This window comes from Carcharhinus amblyrhynchos, chromosome 20 (assembly GCF_965287045.1).
Source record: "Carcharhinus amblyrhynchos chromosome 20, sCarAmb.v2.hapA, whole genome shotgun sequence".
In the NCBI taxonomy this organism is placed as follows: domain Eukaryota; kingdom Metazoa; phylum Chordata; class Chondrichthyes; order Carcharhiniformes; family Carcharhinidae; genus Carcharhinus; species Carcharhinus amblyrhynchos.
The window spans coordinates 50,517,755-50,541,052 of record NC_137343.1 but is presented as its reverse complement, the minus strand read 5'-3'; the positions used below and the strand labels follow the sequence as shown (position 1 = coordinate 50,541,052).

At 44.6% G+C, this 23,298-nt stretch overlaps 1 protein-coding gene across 4 annotated transcripts in view; it reads right to left on the bottom strand.

Moving 5' to 3' along the window:
• Window positions 1-23,298, bottom strand: part of smpd4 (sphingomyelin phosphodiesterase 4) — a 67,823-nt gene that overhangs the window by 25,612 nt on the left and 18,913 nt on the right. The window contains exons 8-12 of one of the 4 annotated variants that reach the window (XM_080208592.1): window positions 20,919-21,051; window positions 15,909-15,980; window positions 9,052-9,063; window positions 6,006-6,098; window positions 478-629 (exon numbers count right to left, since the gene is read on the bottom strand). In XM_080208592.1, coding sequence (XP_080064718.1) covers window positions 478-629; window positions 6,006-6,098; window positions 9,052-9,063; window positions 15,909-15,980; window positions 20,919-21,051 — 462 coding nt within the window. The remainder of the gene's footprint in view (window positions 1-477; window positions 630-6,005; window positions 6,099-9,051; window positions 9,064-15,908; window positions 15,981-20,918; window positions 21,052-23,298) is intronic. The other 3 variants (XM_080208593.1, XM_080208590.1, XM_080208591.1) reach the window with 3 other exon arrangements.

Here is a 23,298-nt window from a genome sequence, read left to right as displayed (position 1 = left end):
TCCGAGTCAGGAACTGAACCTGGATCCCTGGTGCTGTGAGGCAACAGTGCTAACCAGTGTGCCACCCGCTTGTTTAGAACCTTTGTTTATGTATCTCTCTCTGTGAGCCGCCACTGTTTGTAGTTTTTCTCATTTAGAAAGTTCCCTGCTTTATCCTTTTTAGGTCTTAAGTGGGTGACTTTTTTAATCCATTTGCCAGTTTTGTTCATTCACTTAGTTATCAATACAAAAGTTGTGCTTCCATCTACGCTGCTTACAAGTCAATCTACCATTGTGTCAGTGGAAAACTTGGACAGATGACTTTCGATCCCATTGTCTAAGTTGATAATGAATATTTGGGCCTTCCGGGGCACCACTGGTCACATGTTGTAATTGAGAATACTTGCCCCATTAGCCCGACCCTCTGTCGGAGAGTAGACAGAGATATGCCCATTGGAAACATTAGCAAACACACAGTTCAGAAAACAGGCGGCTAACCTCTTGAATTCCTCCAGTGGGCTGCCGGTATGAGAATGAGTTGAAGGTGAGGGGAAGGCTTGCTCCTGTTTGATGCTGCTGGAGAAACAGTGGAGGTGCTTCACCAGCAGTCTCACCATTAGCACGTGCTCCTCTGTTGGACTGAAGGGCTCCTATTAAATATAGAACAGATGTCAGGAAATACAAAGCACACACACGCTCAACTCAATGTGAAGGCAGTAAGTTCGTGTACAAATCCATTTGACCAAATGAACTGTCTGCACATGACAACTACCAACTGATCTCATCTAATCCGGGTAGAGTTAACAGAAATAAACTGAAATACATTCGCATAATTTATATCCACTTTAGTCCACTCCGTAGATACATGCCCAGATAACTGATTTCCTTGCTCTGAGTCTCAGTAGCCCGTGTTATGGGAAATGAGATAATTCCGGGGCATGGCCTGTTCAAGCAACACTCCATCCGAATCCTATGATTCTTGTTTAAAATAATGCATCCCTTGTGTGTGAGACTGGGCCATCCAGTCCAGGAGTCCCTTCTAAGCAGATAACAGATTCTAACCAAGGTGATGATCAGAGGTATGAGGAACGAAGATCAAAAAACACAGATTAGCCTGGGTTCCTGCTCCCAGCTGTATTGTTGTGGCTTGTGTTTGGATAGTGCGAACATCATATGAGGACAAGGCTTTGATTTCACCCTGAATAGCTAACACTTAGTGCACAGACTCACAAACAAAAAGCAACCAATTGGTGAAGGTATCAGCAGGGATCCACGAGACCCTGAGCGTCAGCGACTTCAGTGGGTATAGAGGACTCAAAGGTTAAGAAAATCCAATTGAAGTCAAAAATGTTAAATTACAAAGCAAAATGAATTCAGCCCAAGTGGGCCACAATCTTCAAAAGTAAGTGTGGGGAAGGTTGGTGTGATTCTTAACTTCAAAGAATCCAGTGGCAGAGCACTTCTGAGCGGGAAAGGAAATGCATTTGGGAAAACATAGACTGCCTGCATCATCGCCAAGGTGGTGGTGAAGACAGGGGGCAATAATAATGATACACCTGACTCCAGTCAAAGTGTCCCCTCCAGCAGCTGCCAGGTCCCATGCTGTTTGCATCTTAACAGCTTTCTCTGGTCAAGCACAGAGAGAGGGAGAGAGAGAGAGAGAAACAGAGACCGAGAGAAAGGGAAAGAGTGAGAAGCGAGAGAGAGAGGGAGGGAGGGAGGGGGAGGCCGGAACTCTCTGCGCTGTGTGGCTTTGCTTAGTAATTACACTCAGGACCAGCCTGGATGCTGAGCTCACCCCCCGACACTACTTTGATCCAGTAATGACAGATTTTGCCATGACCAGCCCCACTCCAGCATCCAAATCTCAAAGCTCAGATTACAGCTTCATAAACAAAATATTAATTGTCACATTATCCAGGTTACCTGCTAAGCCCCAAAAAGGACACCCCTCCGTGCCCAGTGCAGTTCTTAGTGTATTCTGGAACAGGGACAACCCCTTCCTGGAGGGGCAGCGCCATCTCCAGTCACACCACCAGCAGGAAATCCATGTGTGAAACCAGAAGAAGTACCCCCACACATAACAAACCATCCGCCCAAAAAATAAAACACACACAGACACTGAACTGATTGGAAAACATGCACAGCCCAGGATTTGTCTTGGATGAACAAAGGTCATATCTGCAATCAAATGCTGCAATTCACTGAACACTGATTTGGGGGAACAGAACTCACGACCTTTCACGTATAAAAATGGTGATAGGTTTTGAGCTTCCTCCTTATAAAACCTACGCTGGCACTAACATCTCGTTGCCCACGGAAGGCAGTGTTTGGCACTCTCCATCCCAAACGTCAAAACATGCATCAAGCAGGCACGTGCATTGCAGAGTTTACTCCTGACATCTAATAGGGGTATGGGGAGAACAGACAGGAACAGCCAAATTAAAAACCACAGGATTTCCCCATCTATCCTTTAATCAACAGCCCTCCAGTGCCATCCAAGAGAAATGCTGGCTCGAAGCAACTATAACAGGAGAGCACCAACACACCACAAAGAAAGCCACATGGTAAATGGGCAATTCATCCAAGGCAATATGCAAGTCAAATCATGCCACATAATTGTCAAAGGTTCATTCAAAAACACAGAAAATCTCAAAGCTTGATCAGGTCTATTTATCTGATGAGGTTTCTCTTCCAGGTATTTGTCCAAGTTTGTCTTGCAGATATCCAAGTTACAATCCCTTACAGTGTTGATCTTTGAAGGCAAGTGGGACACACTCAGTGTGGTCAGTAACGAGAAGTATTGAATAGAAAAGCAGGGGAGATGTGCTGAACCTTTATAAAGCTCTGGAGAGGCCACAGCTGGATTATGATGTCCAGGTCTGGTCACCACACTTTAGGAAGGATAGGAACTTAGGAATTACGCAAATTCAACCCTTCAAGCCTGCTCTGTCATTCAATCAGATCATGGCTGATTTCTCCCTGGTCTCAAATCCATCTCCCCACCTGTTCCCTATATCCCTCTTTCCTTTCTTTAAAATTAATAATTTATCTTCCTCTCAAAACCATTCTACGATTCAGACTCCACCGCGCTATGGGGCAGCAAGTTCCACAAATTCACCACCCTCTGCGAGAAGTAGCTCCTTCTTATCTCAGTTTTAAATTTACCACCTCTCAGCCTATACCTGTGACCTCTTGTTCTAGACTGCCCCATAACAGGAAAAATTTGGTCTACATTTACTTTATCATTCCCTTTTAAAATTCTAAAATCCTTGATTAAATCCCCTCATCCTTCTAAACTCCAACGAGTATAAACCCAAACTGTTTAATCCCTCCTCGTATGTCAATCCCTTCATCCCCGGAATCAATCTGGTAGAAAGAGCGCAGAAAAAGCAGAGGACAGAAGAAAAGACCAGGTAGCAGGAGAGAGCCAGGGGCAAAAGCACCAGTTGACTTTGGTCAATGCTATTTATCTTTAAATTGGCCTCAACAGCTACAGTATGGGAATGACATACATCCTGAGTGCAAGTGCTATCTCACCAACACCATCCTTCACCTCAAAGAAAACCCCCCATAACTGTCCTTATAAACTACTGCCCTACCTTCAACCTTCCTTTCCTCTTATTTTGCTTCCCAGATCCACGCCCACCTTTTTTCAGAGCTCCATATCTGACAGGAGGTTGTATTTTAATGTTTTGACATTGTTGACGAAAACAAATTCCTTTTACCTTCACGGCCTCAAGTTATTTTCCACCAAGAATGAGAGACATAGGCAGGTAAATATCAAGCTCTGACCTACAGTGTAAATACTCAATCATGCTGTCAATCCAAAGAATCCAAGGGTGTGAATGGCCAGAACGGTCCCAGGGATTGGGGGATGGGGAGGGGGGGTGGTGGGAAAGAGTATTTTAGTTACAAGGTTAAGTTGGAGAAGCTGGGATTGTTTCCCTTAGAGCAAAAGTTTGAGGGGGGATTCGATAAAGGTGTTCAAGATTATAACAGGTTTGGACAAAGGTACTCCCAAATGGCTGATGGCACAAGGACTGGGAGGTTGTACAAGAGACACAGGGGCATGAGGGGAAGAGTTTTTAAAAACACAGTGAATGGTAATGACCTGGAACTCACTGACCAAGAGGCTGGGTGGCAATGGAGATGACCAATGATTTCAAAAAGAAATTTGACAGGCACTTGAGGGAAATTTGCAGAGCAATGGGAGTGACTGATTGAAAGTCAGTACAGACTTGGTGGGCTGAATGGGCTTCTCCTGAGCTGTGATGACTCAAAGTTCCTTCCAAACCAACTGTGTGTGGATTTTGCACATTCTCCTTGTGTCTGTGCAAGTTTCCTCCTACACTCCAAAGATGTGCAGGTTAGGCTGTGGGAAATGCATGGGGTTATGGGGATGGGCCCCCAAGTCTCCCGTGCAGTTCTGTTCCCCAACATTGTGATTTGCACAATATGCCTGTACTTCTGAAGATATGGCTTCTCACTGAAAGATAGGCTCTAGATCATCTCTCAGATGACTAACTGTACTGATATTGGTGGCCCCTTTCTCTTCCCAATTACTCAGGACTTTCAGAGTATTACCGCTCTTTCTTCATAACAGCATCTTCCTCAGTTGTCCAATGCAACTTTTCTTCAGGTCTCACCCCCTCCGCTCTGTTGCTTGCCCCAAATAGTTAAATCATCATCACTGGGGCAATACTGTGGTTAGCACTGTTGCCTCTCAGCACCAGAGGCCTGGGTTCGATTCTGAAGTGACCATCCGTGTAAAGTTCGCATGTTCTCCCCACATCTGCATGGGTTTCCTCCTTCAGTCCGAAGATGTGGAAGTTAGATGGATTAGCTATAGTAGATGGACGGGGTTATTGGGTCTGGCCTAGCTAAGGTGTTCTTTCAGAGAGTTGGTGCAGACTTGATGGGCTGAATGGCCTCCTCTGCACTGTAATAATTCCATTACGCCTTCAACTCCTGAATCCCTCAGTGGGACAATAAAAATTCATTCCAATTCCTCACTGGGCATTTTCTAATTCTCCTCTCAAATAAAATCAGCAGTTTAAATCCCTCATTCTTCGCAACACATATCTTTAACACTTCACTGAATGAGCCTTGGATACCTGAAAGTTCTTGTTCACCTTGCCCGAGTGTAACAACGAGAGAGTGTGTAACACAAGGAAAAGTAGGCTTTTGGACTGAGAAACACCGACAGCAACACAGTGGTTAGCACTGCTGCCTCAGAGCATCGAGGACCTGGGTTCAATTCCCAGCTTGGGTCACTATTGTACGGAGGTTTCACATTATCCCCGTGCCTGCATGGGTTTCCTCTGGATGCTCCGAATTCCTCCCACAGTCCAAAAATATGCTGGTTAGGTGGAGTGGCCATGCAAAATTGCCCCTTAGTGTCAGGAGGACTAGCTAGGGCAGATGCATGGGGGTTATGGAAATAAGGCCTGGGTGGGATTGTGGTTGTTGCAGACTCGATGGGCCGAATGGCTGCCTTCTGCACCGTAGGATTCTACGATCTATGATACTGCTGAGGGAAAAGTGTTAGCACACAAAAAGAAGAAACCAAGACATTTGGAAGCAGCATCAATAGGGAGACCGAGAATCTGGAAGAGACAGCAAGGTCAAGAAATAGGATTATTAAAAAGCGCGTTACTTGACAGGTGCTTTACCAACAATTATTTTTCTTCAACCTCCACGTCTGCAGAGGCCACATTCTTGTATTGCACAAATTGACCCAAAATGATGGCCTGGTTATCTGTTCTTGTTTCCTGGGGTTCCAGGCCCATTCAAAGACAACCACCTGAATTTTTACACACGGTATCTGCTTCACCAGTGTATGCACATCTTCAGTCAAGGGTCCCAACACAGGACAAACGGTTTTCTTAAATCGAGCACAACACTGAAATCTGTCGCCCCAGAACAGTTACTGATTGACATTATCCAGTTACCACATATTCTGAGTTTTACCATGTGGCTGACAAGATTAAACTGAGACACCGAAAATAAAAATAAAAAGGTACTTGGTAGGTGTGGAAGGTGCCATGGCCAGGCAGTGGCGATGCAGTGCTGTACTGAGTACTGCAGATACCCAGGCGGTACTGTAACACCTCCAGCTGAGGGTTAGCATCCGAGAACAAGACAACACAGGGGGAAAGCATTAATCCAGAGAGAGAGAGAGAGAAAAACAAATTATAAACACAGCAAATCGACATTTAAACATTCATCACTAGCCACATTCAATATACACAGAAACATTTAACCTCTTTACTGCCAACCTCCAACTTACAAAAATTAGGTTTCATGAAGGCACGTCACAAAAGGACCACTAAAATAATTTACTAGATTTAAAATGTCTTTAAAAAGCTATTGAATTGTATTGGAATTAGAGAAATTGGTCATTGCATCAGATGATTAGTTAGCAGACCAGAATGCTATCTGATTACCAGATACAACACTACTGTAAATTACTGTAATAAGGGCTTGAAAGAGAAAACTCATTTTGACTCAAAATGGAGGTTTAGTAAGGCTTATTACTGCTGAGGCCAACCACCTCTTACACATGAGCTGGAATCAGTGCTAACCTTGTGCCAACACCAAGTTCCTCTACATATCAAACATTTCCAGGGCAGGTACAGCATGAATTAGATACATTATCCTGGAGTGATGCATGATTATTGCACTTTATATTTTTAAATTCATCACCGAAAGATGGTCCTTGCCAAAAATCGAATTTGTCTTTGTTCACAGTTTCACAAATAGTCGTACAGTCACACCCAGGTCACGTGCTAATTTGCAGGTGACAGCGCCTTGCTGCGTACAAGGTCCCGGTACAGATTGTGGGTGTTCCATAGCTCTCACTGACAAGCCTCAGGTCAAACTAAATTTGCAGATGATACAAAGATAGGCAGAAGAACGGCAGGTATTGAAGAGGCAGGGAGGCTTCAGAAGGACTTGGGCAGGTTACGAGAGTGGGCAGGCGGAATAAAAGGTAGGAAAGTGTGAGGTTATGCACTTTGGAAGGAAGAAGAGGGCAGACTATTTTCTAAAAAGCAAGAGAATTCAGAAACTGTTTCATGCTGTAAACCTCTATGACTCTACTTTAGACAGTTACATGGGTACGATGGGTATAGAGGGATATGGGCCAAATGCGGGCAATTGGGATTAGCTCAGGGGTTTAAAAAAAAGGGAGCCATGGACAAGTTGGGCCGAAGGGCCTGTTTCCATGCTGTAAACCTCTATGAGTCTAAATTGAAAGCACAGAGGAGCTTGGGAATCCTAATTCAGGATTCTCTTAAGGTTAACTTGCAGGTTGAGTTAGTAGTTTGGAGCAAGTGCAATGCATTGGGGGGACTTGAATACAAGAGCAGGGATGTACTGTTGAGGCTTTAAAAGACCACATCTGGAGTATTGTAAGTGATTTTAGGTCCCTGTGCCTAAGGAAGGAACTGTTGACCTTGGAGAGGGTCCACAAAAATGATCCCGGGAATGAAAAGCTTGATGTATGAGGAGCTTTAGAGGATCTGGTTTTGTACTCGAAGGAGTTTAGAAGGAAGAGAGGGATCTCATTGAAACTTTCAGAATACTGAAAGGCCTGGATAGAGCGGACATGGGGAAGATGTTTCCATTACAGCGAGAGACTAGGATCCGAGGGCACAGTTTCAGAGTAAAGGGATGACCTTTCAGAGCTGAGATGAGGAGGAATTTCTTCAGCCAGAAGGTGGTGAATCTGTGGAATTCATTGCCACAGGAGGCTGTGGAGGCCAGGTCATTGACTGTTTTTAAGACAGAGACAGATCTAGAATCCTACAGTGCAGCAGGAGGTCATTTGGCCAATTGAGTCTGCACTGACCACAATCCGACCCACGTCCTAGCCTCATAACCCCATTTATTTACCCTAGCTAGTCCCCCTGACACTAAGGAGCAATTTTAGCATGGCCAATCAACCTAACCCGCACATTTTTGGAGTGTGGGAGGAAACCGGACCATCTGGAGGAAACCCATGCAGACACATGGAGAATATGCAATCTCCACACAGATACTGATCCAACCCGGGAATCGAACCCTGGCGCTGTGAGGCATCAAAGATTACAAGGAAAGATGGCAGAATGGAGTTGAGAAACCTAACAGCAGAGCAGATATGATGGACTGAATGGCCTAATTCTGCTCTTATATCTTATGGTCTAAACAAACTGCAAAGCGTTTGTCTACAATCTGAATCTAATGATTTGTTTGGCAGTATTGAAGGAGCTTTACTCTATCTAACCTGTGGTGTAGCTGTCCTGGGACTGCCTGATACTAACAAAGGATACCTCAAAATAAAGTGCACCATTCCATAGCACGGACACTTTGAGAAGTCAGAAGAGGAGCATTTTAAAGAGTTACTCCACATAGTCTCAAGCTTTCCATTTCTAGACATTGGGAATTACCTATCAGTGCTGAATGAGTATTGGATGGCAGTAAAGGGCTAAACCATTTCTGACTACAAATATCAAACACAATGAGAAAGTACACTACACAAACATGTTCACTTTACTACCAATTCTTAAAAATACATGTTTAGTCAACATATCAAAGTCAGAGGTTGCCCAGGAGAAATAAAAGCAAGCAGTAGTGCTGTCACTGGGTTTTCTGTGTAGTTTTGCAATGGGTATGTGAAATTTTCAGATACATGTTTTCAATTCAACTGGATATGTTAAATAAACCCAGTCACAACACTGCAATAGATTACATTAGGTCAACCCTTTTGAGTTCTGAAGGATGCTCAGTTTCTAAAATGCACACCTCACTTTTGCCCCGTTTGTGAAAAGTTAAGCATTTGTTCCTTTCAGCGTCCAGTAATTAGTGCAATCGTGTACTGGATGGTGGACCAGCTGGACACTGCTCACTGCAGACCTGCTCAACCCATCAGACAAGGCTGCTTACAATTTGAAATCACACGTGCAATTTGGAAGGCAGGCAGAGAACAATCATCACCATCATCTTAAAACAGGCCTCTGCTCGGCACGGAGGGGCACCCTCTCCCTCAAAAGGGTTAACACCGGTTAGTTGGTCTAATAAAGTGAATACCTGCGGCCCTGGCTTGCAATGCCATGAATGCACAAGACAGTCAGAATCAGAGCGGAGACCATGAAGATGACGAGGAGGGAAAAAAAAAAGAAAATAATGTAGAGACATAATGCACATGCACCCGAAGCATCAATACGAACTGGAAAGCTGAAGCAGAGCTCTAAAGTATGGGCAAACGACCTGGTCAAATACTCCACCCAATACAGCAGCTACACTGGCACAGTGGTAATGTCACCAATGCTCTGGGGACAAGTTAGAATCCCACCATGGCATTTAGTGGAATTGAAATTTATTTAATAAATAAAAAGCTAGTTTTGGTAACAGTGACCATAAAACCATTGTTGATTGTTATAAAAACCCATTGTTTCACCAATGGCCTTTAGGGAAGGAAATCTGCTGTTCCCACCTGATCTGGCCTACCCGTGACTCTAGGCCCACAGCATGGTGACTCTGAAATGCCCTCCAAAATGGTCGGACAAGCCACTTAGTCACACCAAACTGCTGCAAGTACATTAAAAGAAATAAACTGGATGGGTCACCCGACATAGTCCTAGGCATTGGAAACGACTACAGAAAACCCAGCCCTGTCAACACTGCAGAGTCCTTCTTACTAACATCTGGGGTCCTAGCTCATAACTGGGAGAGCTGTCTCATTGAGCAGTGAGTATGAATGTGGCACACACCGCCGCCACCACCATCCTGGGTACGTCTTGTGCCACCACAGGTGACTGCACAGTGGTACACAGTCAGGAAGGAGTTGCATTGGGAGTCCTCAGCACAGACTCTGAACTCAATGAAGTCTCATGGTATCAGGTCAAACAGGCACAGAAGCTTCCTGCTGATGACCACCTACTACCCTGAGCATCCCCTCCCCAATTTCCCCCTCAAGCTGATGGACCAACTCCTTCACATTGAACGCCATTTGGAGGGAATACTGAAGGCAGCAAGGGTCCAATGTACTCTGGGTGGGGGTCTTCAATATCCATCACCAAGAGTGGCTCAGTGAGCCATTACTGAATGAGTGGCAGATTCCTAAAGGAGATAGCTGCTAGGCTGGGTCTGCGGTAAGTGGTGAGGGAACCAACAAGAGAGAAAACTACTTGACCCCATCCTCACCAATCCACCTCTTATAGATGCACCTGTCAATGCCTGTATTGGTAAGAATGAGCAACGCGTGGCACTGCTTTCACATGGAGGACACCCTCTATCGTTGTGTGTGGCACTTACCAGCATGCTAAATGTGATAGATTTTATATAAATCAAACAGTTCAAAACTGGGTATTCACAAGACACTATGGGCCATCAGCAGCAGCAGAATTATAAACAACCAAAAACTACAACCTCATGGTCCGACATATCTCCCACTCCATCATTACCAAGCTGAGGATCAATCTTGGTTCAACGGAGAGTGCAAGAGGGCATATCAGGAGCAGCACCAGGCATCCCTAAAAATGGACTGATGAAACTACAACACAGGACCACTCACAGGTCAAACATCGCAAGAAGCAAGTGATAGAGCCAAGTGATCCCACAACCAATGGACTGGATCTAAACTTTGCCACATCAAGTCATAAATGGTGGTGGGCAATTAAACAACTCACTGGAGGAGGAGGCTTCACAAATATCCCCATCCTCAATGATGAGTGTCTGTGTGAAAGATAAGGCTGAAGCACTCGCAGCAATCCAAGTAGATGATCCATCTCAGGCTCCTCTGAAGGTCCTCAACATCACACATGCCAGGTTTCAGCCAATTCAATTCATTCCATGTGATATAAAGAAAAAGCTGAAGGCATTGGATACTGCAAAGGCTATGGATCACAAAAACATTCCAGAACTTGCCACTCCCCTAGCCAAAATGTTCCAGTCCAGCAACAGCACTGCTATCCACCTGATAATGTGAAAATCTGTCAGATGCATTCTGTACAGAAGAAACACGACAAATCCAACCTGGCCAATTACCACCCCATCAGTCTACTCTCGATTGCCAGTAAATGATGGGATCATTGACAGAGACAGCGTTACCAAATGGCATTACACAGCAATAACCTACTGATGGTTTCCAACGGGGCCACTAGACATCCTGGTCTTGGTTCAAACATGGACAAAAAAAACTGAATGCCCGAGGTGAGGCGAGAGTGTCTGTCCTCGACATCAAAGCTGTATTTGACTGAGTGTGGCACCAAGGAGCCCTAGCAAAACCAAAGCCAATGGGAATCAGGGGGAACTCTCCAGGGCCAACCATCATCAGCTGCTCCATCAATGATATTCCTTCCATTCTAAGTTCAGAAGTGCGATGCTCGCTGACGATAGCACAACATTCAGTACCATACGTAACTCTTCAAATACTGAAGCAGTCCATGTTCAAATGCAACAAGCTCTGGACAATACCCAGGCTTGGGCTGACAAGTAGCAAGTCATTTCTGTGGTACACATTGCCAGGCAATGACCATTTCCAACAAGAGAGAATCTAACCATCTCTCCTTGACATTCACTGGGCATTACCATCACGGATTCCCCCATTCTGAGGGGGTTACCATTGACTAGAAACTGAACTGGACTAGCCACTTAAATACTGTGATTGCAAGAGCAGAACAGAGGCTGAGAATTCTGCCTCCTGACTCCTCATTGACAAGCCACAAGTCAGGAGTGTGATGGAATACTCTCCATTTGCCTGGATGAGTGCAGCTCCAACATTGCCAAAGTTAGATCCAGGACAAAGCAGCCTGGCTTGATTGGTACCCAATCCACAAAAATTCACTCTCTCCATCACCAACACTGCAGAGCGTGCACCATCTGCAAGGGACACTTCAGCAATTTTCCATGGTTCCTTCAACTGACCTTTCCAAACCCACAACCACTACCACTAGGAGGACAAGGACAGCAGATTCATTGCCGCACCACCACCTGCGAGTTCCCCTCCGAGCCAAACACCATCCTAACTTAAAACCATACTGTTGTTCCTTTAATTGCAGGGTCAAAATCGTGGCGCTACCAACAATACACACTGTGGCGTATCAACAGCACATGGCTGCAGCAGTTCAAGGCAATGGCTCATTGTCAGCTATTCAAGGGCAATTCTGGATGGCCAATAAAAATGTTGGCCTAGCTAATGACACACACACCCCGTGAAAGAATAAAAAAGGTCACAGGACAAGTCGAATGTTAGTGGGAACGTTGGTCCACGAACTGAAACACAAGTTTTAAAAAGAAACCAATCCAACCATGTGTCATCAGTATTTTATCCAGGGTGATAATCCCAACCAACGTCTCTATCTAACAGCAGCAGTGAGGGTGGCACGCAGGTAGCCAGAAGGTGCAATGGGATGCACCCACGATTCTCACACAGCAAGCTTCTGGTTTCAAAGCATAGTGCCACAGGCAGTAACCAGGCGGAGATCAGGTACTTTACTGATCCAGAAATGAAATATGATGGATGCTGGATATCAGAAATACAAAATCAGAAATTCTCAGGTCAGGCAGCATCCGTGGAGAATAAGTGTTGATGCTTTAGGACGATGAGCTTTCATTAGAATGGATTTGGAATAGCTGCCTGATTTCCCAGAATGGGACTTAAATGAAGCATAAACTATATTCCTACTAAGTTAATGCTTAATTTAAATTGGGAATGATTTTTTTGTTTTATTCATTCATGGAATGTGAGCACTGCTGGCTAGGTCAGCATTTATTGCCATCCCTTACTGTCCTTGAGAAGGCGGTGGTGTCTTCTTGAGCCGCTGTAGCCTAAGTGCTGTAAGTAAACCCGCAGCGCTGTCAGGAAGGGTGTCCTCGGTTTTGGACCCAGCGACAGTGAAGGAATAGTGATATAGTCCTAAGTCAGAATGGTGTTTTGCTTGGAGTTTTGTAATTTGTTTTGCTGTTTGTAATCTTTATTAATGATCTGGATGAGGGTATAGTTGGGTGGATTAGTAAGTTTGCTGATGACACCAAAGTCGGAGGTGTGGTAGATTGTGAAGAAGGGTGTCGAAGTTTGCAGGGTGACTTGGACAGGTTGCAGAGCTGGGCCGCGAGGTGGCGGATGGAGTTTAATGCGAAGTGTGAGGTAATCCATTTCGGTAGGAATAACAGATGTGTTGAGTATAGGGCTAACGGGAGGACTTTGAATAGAGTGGAGGAGCAGAGGGATCTAGGTGTATGTGTACATAGATCCCTGAAAGTTGGGAATCAAGTAGATAAGGTTGTTAAGAAGGCATACGGTGTCTTGGCGTTTATTGGTAGGGGGATTGAATTTAGGAGTCGCAGCGTCATGTTGCAACTGTACACAACTCTGGTGCGGCCGCACTTGGGAGTACTGTGTGCAGTTCTGGTCCCCACATTACAGGTAGGATGTGGAGGCTTTGGAGAGGGTGCAGAGGAGGTTTACCAGGATGTTGCCTGGTATGCAGGGGAGGTCCTATGAGGAGAGACTGAGGGATTTGGGGTTGTTTTCACTGGAAAGAAGGCGGCTAAGAGGGGATCTTATAGAAACGTATAAGATGATTAGAGGTTTAAATAGGGTGGATGGTGATAGCCTGTTTCCTCGGATGGAGAAAGCTAGCACGAGGGGGCATGGCTTTAAATTAAGGGGGGGTAGTTATAGGACGGATGTCAGGGGCAGGTTCTTTACCCAGAGGGTGGTGAGGGACTGGAATGCCCTGCCTGCTGCAGTTGTAAATGCACCTAGTTTGGGGGCGTTTAAGAGATTGGTGGATAGGTTTATGGACGAAAAGGGATTGGTTTAGATTAGTGGGTCAATGTTTTTTTTTTAAATAAGACTGGTCGGCGCAACATTGTGGGCCGAAGGGCCTGTTCCGCGCTGTAATGTTCTATGTTCTATGGAGTGGAACAAGTGGGCGTGTTTTCATGCATCTGCTGCCCTTGTCCTTCCAGATATCATAGAGATTACTGATTTGTAAGGCGCAAGCTTTAGACGTTACACAATGCTGCCACTGTGTGTGTTGGTGAAGGGAGTGGTTGTTTCAGGTGGTGACAATGTGGGGTGCTTATGAAGCAGGCTGCTTTGTGCTGGTGTCAAACTTCATGAGTGTTGTTAGAGCTGCACCCATCCAGGCAAGTGGAGAGTATTCCACCACACTCCTGACTTGTGCTTCGTAGATGGTGGACAGGCTTTAGGGAGTCAGGAGGCGGGTTACTCACCAGAACTATCAGCCTCTGAGCTGCAGTATTTATATGGCTGGTCCATTTAACAGTTGAAGAAGAATTGCAATCTTGATATGAAAAGTTTCCTGCAGTTGAATTTGAAGAGATAAAAATGGTGAAACAAATCCTAGAACAGCATCTGCTGACAGCTAGACGCTGCTGACCATTTCATTGGGAGCACTGGAATTGATGTTTAACATATACTATATTGTCCATATTTCAGAACATTCCAGTCTGTTTCGAGTGACTTTTCCCCTTCCGGCCATGTCACTGTCTGCTCTGACATTGCCAATGTTATTACAGAGGGATCTGGATGTTCTGGTACATGAAATCAAAGGTGGAACTTACTCAGTAATAACCTGCCAGTCAATGCTCACATTTGGTCCTGCCACAACCACTCAGCTCCAGATCAAATCACAGCCTTGATTCAAAAACTGAATCCAGAGGTGAGGCAAGAGGCTGCCCTCGACACCAAGGCAGCACGTGGCATTAGGAAGCCCTAGCAAAATTGAAGTCAATGGGAATTAGACAGAAAATTCTCCTCTTGTTCAGAGTTGTATCTAATAAATGAAGATGGTTGGGTTTCTGGAGGCTAATCTTCTCAATCCCAGCACATCACTGCAGGAGTTCCACAGAGTCTGAGGTACAACCATCGCCAGCTGTGTCAATGACCTTCCTCCCATCATTACTCTTAGAAGTGGAGATGATCATTGATGATTGCACCGTATTCAGTACCATTTGCAATTCCTCAGATAATGACACAGTGTGTGCCTGTACACACAGTCAGACCTAGACAATGTTTACACTTGGGTCAATAAGTGGCAAATAACATTCACCAGAAAACGAAACGGACCAGCTACGTACTGAAGTTAGAAGGGTCAGAGACTGGGGATTCTGCAGCAAGTAACTCACTAGTCTGTCCACCATGCACAAGGCACAAAGCAGGTGTTTGATGGAACATCCATCATTTTCTTGGATGAATGAAACTCCAATAATCAAAAGGCTTGGCACAGTCTTGGACAAAAGTTGCCAGCTTGATCAACACTTCCCCACCACCAACGCACAGTGGCAGCAGAGCGTACCATCAACAAGATGCACTGCAGCAACTCACAAAGGTGCTGTCAAAGGATCCTTGAAGAGTCATAACCTCTATCACTGAGCAGAGGGGCAGCAGATGCATGGGAATACCAGCACCTATAAGCTTCCCTCCAAGCCACGTGACATGCAATGTTCTTAATTATAATGCCATTTCTCATCACTGCTGCATCAATATCTAGGAACTCTCCCCTAACAATGCTTTCTGTGTACCTATACAACATGACCTGAGATGGCTCAATAAGGCAGCTCACCACCTTTTTCTCAGGGGTAATAAGGGATGGGTAATAAATGTTGGCATTGCCATGAATGAATTTAAAAAATAATTCAGCAGCAAGCTAACATGAACTCTTGCCTGTTCCCAGTGGTCAGTAATCAGGAATAAAGCACCTCTTTAGAGCCCGAAACAATAATCTGTTTCAACAGAGCAGCAGGGAAGCAGATTAAACATCAGTGTGCGCAGGTTAAATCCAGATTAGTAAACTGGCTTTAACTTTCCAACTGTAGCCCATTGGAGCCTGCAGAGAGCACCAGAGACAAGTGATAAAGCAGTTAGCCCAGTTCAATATCCATCAAAATAGAGAGAAATAGGGGAATGCACTTACCTTGACATGGGGAGACTGCATCTTCTGATACAGCTCCAGCGAATAATGGTGAAGCCACATTTCAACAAAAACCTGTGAATAAATAATAAGAAATGTCAATGGCAAAAAATAATTTAGACCATCTCTCCTGTACCCACACTCACTTCCAAACTTATCCCACCCAAGGGGTGTCACAGGGGCACAGCGGTTAGCACTGTTGCCTCACAGCACCAGACAGTGGGTTACGATTTTCGGCTTGGGTCACTGCATGGAGTTTGCACCTTCTCCCTGTGTCTACGCGGATTTCCTCCAGGTGCTCTGGTTTCCCCCTACAGTCTGAAAAATCTGCTGGTTGGCCATACTAAATTCTCCCTCAGAGTACCTAAACAGTGGCGACTAGGGGATTTTCACAACAACTGTTGCAGTGTGAATGTAAACCTACTTGTGACTAATAAATAAACTACTTTTACTTTACTCTACCTTAACTCTTCCATTCGAGTGCATTTTAAAATATCCATGTTTTTGCTTTGACTAATCCATCAGGCAGGAAATTCTAAACAATTTTTCACTTGCAAGTTTTAGTTTTAAATGGGTTGATGGTTTAAATATATCTGCCTCTGTTCCGACTTCCCCGGCCTATTTGAGAATGTTCTATCCAATGAGGCTCTGGAGAACAGGGCATGAACAGTGTCAGACTCCAGCTCACACACACGACCAGCAATTTCTGCTTCATTGCTGTCTCAACTCATTCAGGTCATTACTGGACTCACTGTGATTCCGTTCACACACGCTACCCCTAGAGTTATCGATAAGTACAGGATCTTGCTGTTCTTTATAGCTCAACATTACATCATACATTCATCCACAAACTCTCAGGGAGACCTAAGCTATTAGTAATTCTACTAACTACCCACTTTCAGATTTTTAAAATTCATCGCAGTACACAATTAAAAAAAATGGGATTACACATTAAATACGGAATGCTTCACTAAACTATTCCATACAGCATTACGACCACACTTGTCTTGGTTAAGGAGGAAGTCTGAACAACTGGATAAAGAGATTTTGAAAAGGAGGATTGAAATTAGGAGGGGTTGTGCAGTGACTGGGGAGGGGGGCGCGCAGTGGGGAAGAGTTTGAAATGTTTTAAAAGAGAAAGAGGGAATTTTTTGGTCTTTGGACTTTAAAATCTGTGTGATTCTTTCTATGCAGGTGTGTGAAGGGGATTAAAAAAAATATTTTTTGAAAAGATAAAAAAATCTTTAAAAGAATAGGAGGGATGCCCGAGGTAGATTCTTCACTCAGGGTGGTTGGGGTGTGGAATGCACTGCCTGCTGTGATAGTGGAGTCGGACACTTTAGGAACTTTCAAGCGGTTATTGGAGAAACACATGGAGCACTCCAGAATGATAGGGAGTGGGATAGCTTGATCTTGGGATTGGACATAGCTTGGCACAACATTGAGGGCCGAAGGGCCTGTACTGTGCTGTAATATTCTATAGAATCAAGTTTAGCAGGTCAAAACACAAAATTAGCAATGGGAGGCCTTCAGTAAGATCATGGCTAAGCTGTTTGTGTTTCAAATCCCACATTCCCATCCACCCCAACAACCTCGATTCCACCTTTCCCTTAAAAATATTCGGTGAGCCCTTCCTCTCCTTCTGAGGCAGAGTTCCAAAGTTGCACAACCCTCAGAGAAAGGAATTTATCCTCACCTCGATCCAAAAAAAGTGACCCCTAATTTTAGAACAGTTTAAAGTTTATTTATTGGTGCCACAAGTAGGCTTACATTAACACTACAATGAAGTTACTCTGAAAACCCCTTGGTCATCACACTCCGGTGCCTGTTCAGATACATTAAGGGAGAATTTAGCATGGTCATTGCACCTTCCAGCATGTCTTTCGGACTATGGGAGGAAACTGGAGCACTTGGAGGAAACCCACACAGACACAGGGAGAATGTGCAGACTCAGAAAAATGCACAAAAAACTCACAGAAGGCACAGACAGTGACCCAATCCAGGAATTGAACTCTAGTCCCTAGCGCTAACCACTGTGCACCGTGACACCCCCTTGTTCTGCACTCACCCACACTCTTTCTACGTCTATCTTGTCAAGGTTGTTCAGGATTTTTTACACTTTAATTGAGTCAGCCCTTTCTTCTAAACTCCAGTGGAAACAAGGCCAGCGTGTCTAACTTGCCCTCAAAACAACCTATTCATTCCAGGATCAATCTAGTGATCCGCCTCTGAACTGTCTCCAACACGTTCACATCCTAATTAAGTAGTAATTAGCATTTATATCCTTCCTTAAATAAGGAGACTAAAATTGCACACGATATTTAAGAAAGTTGTTACTTTTTTTGCAGTTTGTTTTGCTCTAACTTCCTCCCACTTTTCAGTTCTGACGAAGAGTCTATGACTCAAAGCGTTAACCTGCTGAGTTTTTCCAGCATCCTCTCTTCTTGTTTCACACTCCAGCATCCACAGAATTTTGCTCATTTCAGAGCTTAATTCACTGCCATTTCCCTTCCAGAAGTGCCTTCCTTGAAGTACTGCTCTTCTTTCCATTTCTTTTCCATGTTCACCTTTATTATTTTCCATTTCCCTCTTGGTGTTTGACAAAGTGTCGCTTCCACAGCCACATTTCCTTCCTCAGCCACCGTCTCCAACTCACCCCCATGGGATCCAAGTGCCCGTCATGTTTCGAGTCCGCCCAGAATTTCAGGGATTTCTGGGACATATAACGTTCCTTGGGCTGCTATTCTCATCACATTCTGAGATCCATACTCTGTGTATGCCATATGTACACACGCAACCTCAATCTCTCGCAGCATCAACTTTTTCAAAGGTGTCCTTGTCCCCAGTTCCATTTTATTCTTCATCTCATTTAATGGGATTGAGGGTTATAGATAGGCCTGGTAGGTAGGGATATGATCGATGCAACTTGCGGGCCGAAAGGCCTGTTTGTGCTGTAATGTTCATCTGACATCTTAACAAGGAGTTTTTCATCTTCCTTTCTGATGTTAAGGAACACAAGTTCCAACAACTTACTGATACCAATGGCCATCTGGAACCCTCCATCTTTCCATCCCTCTAACCCCATTCCTTCCTCTAATCCTTCTGTTTCCGTGTATGCACCATTCCCTCTGATCTGCCCCTCTCTGACACTGAATGTTCAGTATTCAGCAAAGGGCTCAGTATCATCCCCTTATATCCTCACCTCAATGAATTTCAGGCTGGGCATGATGCTGAACTTATCCTCTCCATCTCACTGCTTACCTTTTTGTGCGGGAGTCTTTCCCTCATTCAACTGGTCCTTTCACCCACCTTCTGGCCCCCGAGCTGCTCTTGACCTTTGCACTGAAAACTGCCTGCACAACATTGGCTACCTCAATTTCTTTGACCCTCTCACCCATTCTAACTTGTCTTGCTCTGAACTTGCTGTAATCTGCTCTCTTAGGCCTCCTGACCTTGTGATCAAACCTGCTGACAAGGGTGTGCTGTTATCTGACGTACTGGCCTTTCCATTGCGGAGGCTGAGCACCAACTCTCAGACACCGCACCATGACCCTACCACTCAACATCAAGCCATTGATTCCAGGACTGTCACTAATATCATCTCTGGAGACCTTCCCTCCACAGTTTCCAACCGGTGTCTCGCAGCCCTGGACAGCCCGCTTCTACCTTCTTCCCAAAATCCACAAGTAGGACTGTTCTGGTAGATCCATCGTGTCTACCTGTTCCTGCCCCACTGAACTCATTTCTTCCACTTTTGACTCCACCTTCTCCCCCCTTGTCCAGTCTCTGCTCACCTACATTCCTAATTCCTCTGATGCCCTTTGTCATATCAACAATTTCCAAATTCCAGGACCTGATCTCTTCACTCTCCATCCTGTCCCCCACCAGTAGGGTCCAGGATTCACCGGTTCTTCCTTGAGCAAAGGTCTGAATAATCTCTGATCACTACCACTCTCCCCCCCCCTTGGCTGAGCTTGTTCTATCACTCAACTATTTCTCCTTTAACTTGTTTCACTTCCTTCAAATAAAATGTGTGGCTATGGGTCGCAGTTATGCCCGTCTTTTTAATGGGTTAGGTGGAGCACTCCTTGCTCCAGTCCCAAGACCCCTTCCCACGACTCTTCCGTTTATATAGATGAATGTATAAGTGCCGATTCATGCTCTCATCTGGACCTGGATAAATTGATTGATTTGCTCCAAATTTCCACCCCTTCTCTCCCCTTCACACGGTCCATCTGTGACACTTCCCTTCCTCGGCCGCTCTGTCTCCATTTCCACTGATAGACTGAGCACTAATATTCAATACCAACCCACCCATTCCCAGAGTCAGATATATTCACACATACACATTCTCATGGGCCATCTCAAAGAAACACTGTTTACATGGTTACTGAGACAAAGCAGGCAACAGGAGAGGTAACCAAAGACTCGGCCAAAGGGAAAGGTTTTGCAAGAGAGGGAGCAGGTGCAGCTGAGGGAAGGAGTTCCATTATGGAGACTATTCACCTGATGGTACGTACGCCAACGGTGGAACTAAGGGGAGAATGCTACACAAAAAAGATCAGGCAGAGGGGACTACAGAGCTACGGAGAGGTGATGGGAAGAGGTCAGAAGGAGATTAAAATGTGAAGATCATGAAAGGCAGTGAGCATAGATTGAGGGGTGAACAGGACTTTATGCAAGTTGTTTTGGATGAGTTGAAGCATATGGAGAACGGGCCGCTGATTGGGGTAATATTGGAATAGGCGAACCACAAAGTGATAAAGGCATGGATAAGGACTGCAGAGTCAAAGACATGCTCGGAAGATGGAAATAGGAAATTGTAGTGGTGAGGGCTTGAGATCAGGAGTTCAGCTTTGAATCAAATATCTAACTTATAAACTCTTTCTAAAGCTCGATACAGCTGTATTCATATAGTAAATGCAAACTGCTATCTGCCTCTGAAACGATGTCCATTATTCTGACCAAAGTAAAAATCCAGGAAGAGTGATACAAAACTCTGTTGACTTTTACCTGAAGCAATGTTTCCGATCTCCAAATCTCCTGTGCAGCTGGGTCTGTATTCACTGAGGGCTGATGGGATATGTGGCGCTTCAACAGGCTAGTGTGGGGCCCACCGTAGGATGTGAATGGCATACTCTGAGTTCTGTCAGGAACCAAGTGCAAATAGAATCGGAGTTATACATCAGCAATTTCTAAACAAAGGGAATCAAAATTAATATTCAAGGAGCATACAGTGGATGGAAAATAAACATGTAAAATATCCTCCTCCCCTGTTACTGCCTCTGATAATCTCACCCCCAACTCAGTAAGCTGTCTCATGTTAATGGTTACATTTATAAGGTGTTAATCAGCATCGAACTGGGCACTGGAAATGACAAAGTCTCACCCAGCACTGGCATGCCTGCAAAGTCCTCCTTGCTAACGTGCAGAACTAGAAAAGTCATCCCACAGATTACTCAAGCAACAGCCTGACAGTCATACTCACCAAATATTACCTTACAATGTGAAGCATGCAATTGATTTGAGCTAGGCGATCCCACAACCAACGCATCAGATTTAAGCTCAGCGTTTTTACCATATCCAGTCCTGAATGGCGCTGGACAACGGTACTAAGAGGAAGAGGAAGCTCCACAAATATCCACACCCTCAATGATTTGGAACCCGACACATCAGTGCAAAAGATAGGGCTGAAGAATTTGCAACAATCTTCAGCTGGAAATGCCGAGGTGATCCATCTAGGTTTCTCCTGAGGTCTCCAGCATCACAGATACCAGTCTTTCGCCAGTACAATTCATTCCATGTGATAAAGGGAGAGCTGAAGGCACTGCAAAGACTGTGGAGCCCTAACAACATTCCAGAAGTAATACTAAAAGACTTGCAATCCATCCCTAGCTAAACTGTTTGGGTACAGCTACAACACTGGTACCTACCCGGATTATCCAGATAGGTCCTATGCACAAAAAGCAAGGCAAATCCAACCCAGCCAAACACCACCCCATCAGTCTACTCGTGTTCATCAGCAAAGGAAGGTGTTTCCCACAGTGCTACCAGGCGACACTTATACAGCAATAACCTGCTCAAATCATTGTCTCATTTCAGCCTTTGTCCAAACATAACACGAAACAGGTGAGACGAGAAGAGTGGCTGCCCTGGACTTCAAGGAAGCATTTGGCCGAGTATCGCATTAATGAACAAAACTGAATGTGAATCAGGGAAAAAAATCTAACACAAAGGAAAATGGTTGCAATTGTTGGCATCCATTTCAGTCCCAGATCATTGCCGCAGATGTTCAAGGTCGCATCTTAGGCCATACCTAACATCTTCCATTGCTTCATCAATAATTTTCCTGCCAAAAGGTCTGAAATGAGGATGTTCACTGCTGATTGCACAACGTTCAGCACCATTCATGATTCCTCAGATACTGAAGCAGTTCATGGCCATAAGCAGCAACATTCAGATCAGGGCTGATAAGTGGCAAGTGTCTCGGTCAGGATTTGCACATTCGTTTTTACTGTCTATGGTAAATATGTTTGTATGGGCTGTGTGTTTTCTTACCCCCGGCTGGTTACTCCAATTAAATGATTTCTAGCAGCAAACATTTTGAATGTTTGAAAACAAAGGAGATTAATTATTATCACACTTGCCCCAGAAGTTAAAACATGATGTTTCACTCAACTCAAAGATTCGATAAAGATATAATTAATACTTTATCATGGCAGGCCTGTAGTTTCTGAGCTGAGTTGATGCTTTAGTTGGGGTGAAGAGTTTGCAAAACAGGATTCTCCGATATGAAGCCTCTTGACACTGAATTTCCAGGTTGGTGACTCCCAGCGGAGCCCGTAGTTGGAACAGGGTTAAGAGCGTCCTTTTCTCATTTTGAAGGTATTTGCTGTTCATCACCTTGTCTGCTTGGCTGACTTGCAGCAGGTTCAATGGCTTTCTAATGGAACTTTGTCTCTAACACAGCCTCTTGCTGCTATTTAAAAAGCTGGCAAGGCGGCAGCTTCCTTGCCACGTGATTTGTACAAGGCCTTTTCCCAAAAACAGTGGTGGGTTGATTTACACATCTGTATTGTCATTTGTCACCCTAAAATTCACATCTGTCCAAAACATACAGCGTAGTGATGTTTTGTTTATCTATCGTGAACAGAAAGTAAAATCAGTTAGATGATATTATGGTTCTTTTCCTGATGGTACATCTTCAAAGGGATGTGAGAATTCCCAAGGTGGCAGTGAATGTACATATTTAATTTGGTGTTTGCTTGAGACTCAAGGACTGCCTGGGGCTCAAAATGCCAACGGTTATATGGTTTTCTGAGGGCATTTTAATTTGATTTGATTTATTGTCCATATGTATTAGCATACAGTGAAAAGTATTGTTTCTTGTGCA